The following is a 4,713-nucleotide window of genomic DNA, read 5'->3' on the forward strand; positions in this document are numbered from 1 at the left end:
CTGTTAATGGTGTGGTTCTGTTAGCAGTGTAGTTCTGTTAACAGTGTAGTTATGTTAACAGTGTGGTTCTGTTAACTGTGTGGTTCTGTTAGCAGTGAGGTTATTTTAGCATCATGGTACTGTTAACAGTGTAATTCTGTTAACAGTGTGGTTCTGTTAACAGTGTAGTTCTGTTAACAGTGTGTTTCTGTTAGCAGTGTGGTTCTGTTAGCAGCATGGTACTGTTAGCAGCATGGTACGGTTAATAGTGTGGTTCTGTTAACAGTGTAGTTCTGTTAACAGTGCATTTCTGTTAACAGTGTTGTTCTGTTAACGGTGTGTTTCTGTTAGCAGTGTAGTTCTGTTAACAGTATAGTTCTGTTAACAGTGTGGTTCTGTTAACAGTGTAGCTCTGTTAACGGTGTGGTTCTGTTAGCAATGTAGTTCTGTTAACAGTGTAGTTCCGTTAACATTGTGGTTCTGTTAGCAGCATGGTACTGTTAGCAGCATGGTACTGTTAGTAGCGTGGTACTGTTAACAGTGTAGTTCTGTTAACAGTGTAATTCTGTTAACAGTGTGGTTCTGTTAACGGTGTAATTCTGTTAACAATGTGGTTCTGTTAACAGTGAGGTTCTGTTAGTAGCATGGTACTGTTAACAGCGTGGTTCTGTTAACAGTGTGGTTCTGTTAACAGTGTAGTTCTGTTAACAGTGTGGTTCTGTTAGCAGTGTGGTTCTGTTAGCAGCATGGTACTGTTAGCAGCATGATATTGTTAATGGTGTAATTCTGTTAACAATGTGGTTCTGTTAACAGTGAGGTTCTGTTAGCAGCATGGTACTGTTATCAGTGTGGTTCTTTTAACAGTGTGATTCTGTTAACAGTGAGGTTTGTTAGCAGTGAGGTTCTGTTAGCAGTATGATTTTGTTAGCGATGTGGTATTGTTAGCAGCGCAGTCCAATTAACAGCATGATGAAATAACGACAGCAGCAACGGACGATGACTGCCCTCCAGAACCGGGTCTGGCAGACAGAACATTCAAGGTTTCCCTGCGGAACCGGACTGTTCTGTAGAGTTTGATCAGTGCAGGCAGATGGAGGGTCATGGAGACGGCCGCCATGACAGGCGGAGCCTGAGCTCCAGGCTGGAGGGGGACCGGGAACTGAACTATGTTGGCACGATAACAAGTCAACGATACACAAAACTCCACAAGCGGTCATACCCGTAGTGTGGGTGTACAGTGTAGGCGCAATAAAAGTTAAAACAAAAACAACAGGAACAAAAAAAGAACGAGTCGAAGTGGAGCTCCCATCAGTGCTACCATACCGCAGTGCACGTGACGTCACAAGTGACGAAAAAACTAAGATTGTTAGAAAGCTCAAGGAAAAACAACTTATTTTTATCCACTACGTCCACATAGAAAGGAAAAGGTCTGTATAGATTCAAAGTGAAGTTTGTAGTTGAAAACATTAAAGTTTTATCATGAAAACTTCAAGAAATAAACAACAAAAAAACATCTGATTATTTGTTTCCTCTGAACTCAGGCATGTAATGTTGAAGTGATGCTCTGCCGCTGCTCCTGCAGGTATCGTGTTAGTGGCCATTAATCCGTACGAGCAGCTGCCCATATACGGTGAGGAGGTGATCGATGCGTACAGCGGTCAGGACATGGCTGACATGGAGCCGCACATCTTTTCTGTGGCGGAGGAAGCCTACCGCACCATGACCAGGTGACAGCTCGGACATCAGAAGTCATGCTATGATGATCTGTTTTCTCTATGCAGTGATCTTTGTGTGTTACAGAGAGGAGAAGAACCAGTCCATCATCATCAGTGGGGAGTCTGGTTCAGGGAAAACGGTCTCAGCCAAATTCACCATGAGATACTTTGCTGTGGTTGGAGGTGCAGCACAGCAGACCAGCGTGGAAGAGAGGGTCCTGGCTTCAAACCCCATCATGGAGGTAAAGGCGTGTTTCGGCTGAATGCGTTATTTTCCAAATGAGGAACAAAGCCTCGGTCTGTGTTTTGTCTTCAGTCTATGGGAAATGCTAAAACCACCCGAAATGACAACAGCAGTCGTTTTGGGAAGTACATTGAAATTGGCTTTGGCAGGAAGGGGGACATCATCGGGGCCAACATGAGAACTTATCTGCTGGAAAAGTCAAGGGTCGTTTTCCAGGTGAAGCACCTCCACAGCTGTACGGTAGATTAAACGAAAAAAAGATTCACTTTTTTAAAAAAAAGTTCTTCTAAATGTTCTGTATTTTTGTTTGTGCAAGGCGTCATCAGAGAGAAACTACCACATCTTCTATCAGCTGTGTGCATCCAGAGATCTGCCTGAAATGAGAGCACTCAGACTCAGTGAGACCTCGTCAACAAGCTCTTGAGCATCTTATCATGTCTGCAAGGCTCGTATTCTGAGCAGTTTGTTGACTTCCAGACGCACCGGGACATTTCCGCTACACCAACCAGGGAGGGGACGAGCAGATACCTGGCACTGATGATTTGTCTGACCTGGAGCACACTCGCAATGCTTTCACCACTCTCGGTAAATGTCGGAGAAAAATATTCTCGCTTATCTTACTTACTAAAACAAAAAATAAACACATCTGACGGCAGGAGAAGAGGTCAGATTTTCAGGATAGGTTACATAAATATACATAAAGTACACACATGAAGACCAGTCACAAAATTCTGCCCCGAGCTGCCTCCTCTGATCGCTTTTATACCCTTATCAGTTCAGCCGAGTTTACAGAACTTGGAGGTGCCCTTGGCTGCAGCATGCTCACTCAGCTCCTCATCCAGCTCTCTCCACTAACCCAAACCTATGATTCATGGGCAGAGTTAAGATTCTCAGCCATAGTATTAACAACATTCATAACATCTGACCAAAAATTCTTCAACAGTAAACTGCTTTGCATCTCCTCATTCTGCAGACTAAAATGTTGCAATTTAAGGACCTTCTTAACTTTTTTATTGTGAAACTGCAGGTGTGCTTCCTGACCAGCAGATGGAGCTCTTCAGGATCATTTCGGCTGTTCTTCACCTGGGAAATGTTAACATTCAAGCCAGTGGGAGGAGTTCGGACAGGAGTTACATAGATGTACTAAATATTCTGCCTTTCCTTTTTTATCTTACTTCTTATTTAGTTTCATTTAACTTTTTACTGTTTATGCTTTCTTCTGTAAGCTATTTGAAATCAAACATCATCTACTACTTTTGATATTTTGTAACCTTTACACTTTCAAAATATTTTACTTTATTTCAAATAAAATCCCTACCTAAATATGTTAAGAGCTTTTTAGTTCCTAAAAAAACACATTCAGATCAGCGTTAGCATACTTGCTCCAATTTTTTTCCTTCTCACTTCTTTTCTACTGTTTTGCCATTTTTAGCTACAATTTTGCAAATTAAAAATTTTACCAACTGTTTTACTAAAAATAGTTTTTAAATTAAGCATTGAGCATCAACTTTTAACTTTAAGCTACATATTTGCAAATGGTAGCTTTTATATTCAGTTTAGCTAAATTTAGTTTTTATATATAGTTTTGCTATTTTTAGCTTTAAATTACAACGTTTAGCTTTGTTTTGCAAATTGTAGCTGTTTTCTTCAGTTGTGATAAATTTGGCTTTTAGCTGTTATTTTTCTAATTTGACCTTATTATTCGTCTGTTGAAAGGTGAATGGTTTAGTTTATTATGGTTTAGTCTCTGTACATCTGTAAAATATCTCTTGTTCCACCCATAAATACTAATTTAATCAAGATCCTTTAATGAAACTTCATACACATACGCATCATCAGCAGATGGAGTGTAGCATATGTTTTCATCGCCCCAGCTCCAAGGTTCAAATCAAGATCAAATGTTGTACAAGGTCTTCACTTGTCGGGGCCTGCATGTGCTTTAGTCTGCTGTATTGCTGTATAATAAATTGTTGATGGGTATATAATGTGTCATACGTGGTACTCTTGTTTCTGCCTGTTTTACCTTAAACAATTCAGTTAAAGATCAACATTTATTTAAAAAAGGCTATTTTTCTGTTGTTTTTGTCGTTCCTCAGGCAGAGGACCACGCTCTGGCTGTGTTCTCCAAGCTGTTGGGAGTTGAAAGATCTCAGATGGCTCACTGGCTGTGCCACCGCAGACTCACAGTAGGAGGAGAGATGCTGGTGAAACCTATAACTGGTCAACAGGCTCAAGAAGCCAGAGACGCACTTGCAAAACACATCTACGGCCAGCTGTTCATATGGACCGTCCAGAGGCTCAACTCTGCCCTGCGCAGCCAGAGGTCAAAGGCCAAATCCTTTATAGGGGTGCTGGATATCTACGGGTAAGCAAGCAGCGTCAGCTGTGTGTGTTTTCCTGCAGTGTATGATTCCAGCTGTGCGTCCTCAGAATATTTACACAGATCGTATGTTTTTGGAGCAGGTTTGAGACTTTTCAGTGGAACAGTTTCGAACAGTTCTGTATAAACTATGCAAATGAGAAGCTTCAGCAGCAGTTTAACCGGGTGAGTTTTCTTTTGATGCATTTTTGTTGTTATGAAGGTGTTTGGGGGGGGGGGGGGGCGTTGGGTTCTAAAACAAATGTATTAAAAGTGTCAGAGACGTGAAAATGCCATCGTTCATACCTGCAATAAATGTCATAAATTTTTTTAACATAAAATGCTGTCAATATATACTGTTAATGTCATTATCTATCTATCTATCTATCTATCTATCTATCTATCTATCTATCTAT

General features: G+C 40.9%; 1 protein-coding gene across 1 annotated transcript in view; it reads left to right on the top strand.

The window, feature by feature from the left end:
* Positions 1-4,713, top strand: part of si:dkey-110c1.10 (unconventional myosin-Vb) — a 23,403-nt gene that overhangs the window by 5,438 nt on the left and 13,252 nt on the right. Inside the window, exons 4-11 of the mRNA XM_037674790.1 lie at positions 1,562-1,706; positions 1,780-1,936; positions 2,011-2,154; positions 2,255-2,336; positions 2,416-2,523; positions 2,966-3,078; positions 4,035-4,303; positions 4,402-4,483. Coding sequence (XP_037530718.1) covers positions 1,562-1,706; positions 1,780-1,936; positions 2,011-2,154; positions 2,255-2,336; positions 2,416-2,523; positions 2,966-3,078; positions 4,035-4,303; positions 4,402-4,483 — 1,100 coding nt within the window. The remainder of the gene's footprint in view (positions 1-1,561; positions 1,707-1,779; positions 1,937-2,010; positions 2,155-2,254; positions 2,337-2,415; positions 2,524-2,965; positions 3,079-4,034; positions 4,304-4,401; positions 4,484-4,713) is intronic.

The sequence above is a fragment of the Nematolebias whitei genome, chromosome 3, assembly GCF_014905685.2.
Source record: "Nematolebias whitei isolate Nwh7 chromosome 3, NemWhi1, whole genome shotgun sequence".
Classification (NCBI taxonomy): Eukaryota; Metazoa; Chordata; class Actinopteri; order Cyprinodontiformes; family Rivulidae; genus Nematolebias; species Nematolebias whitei.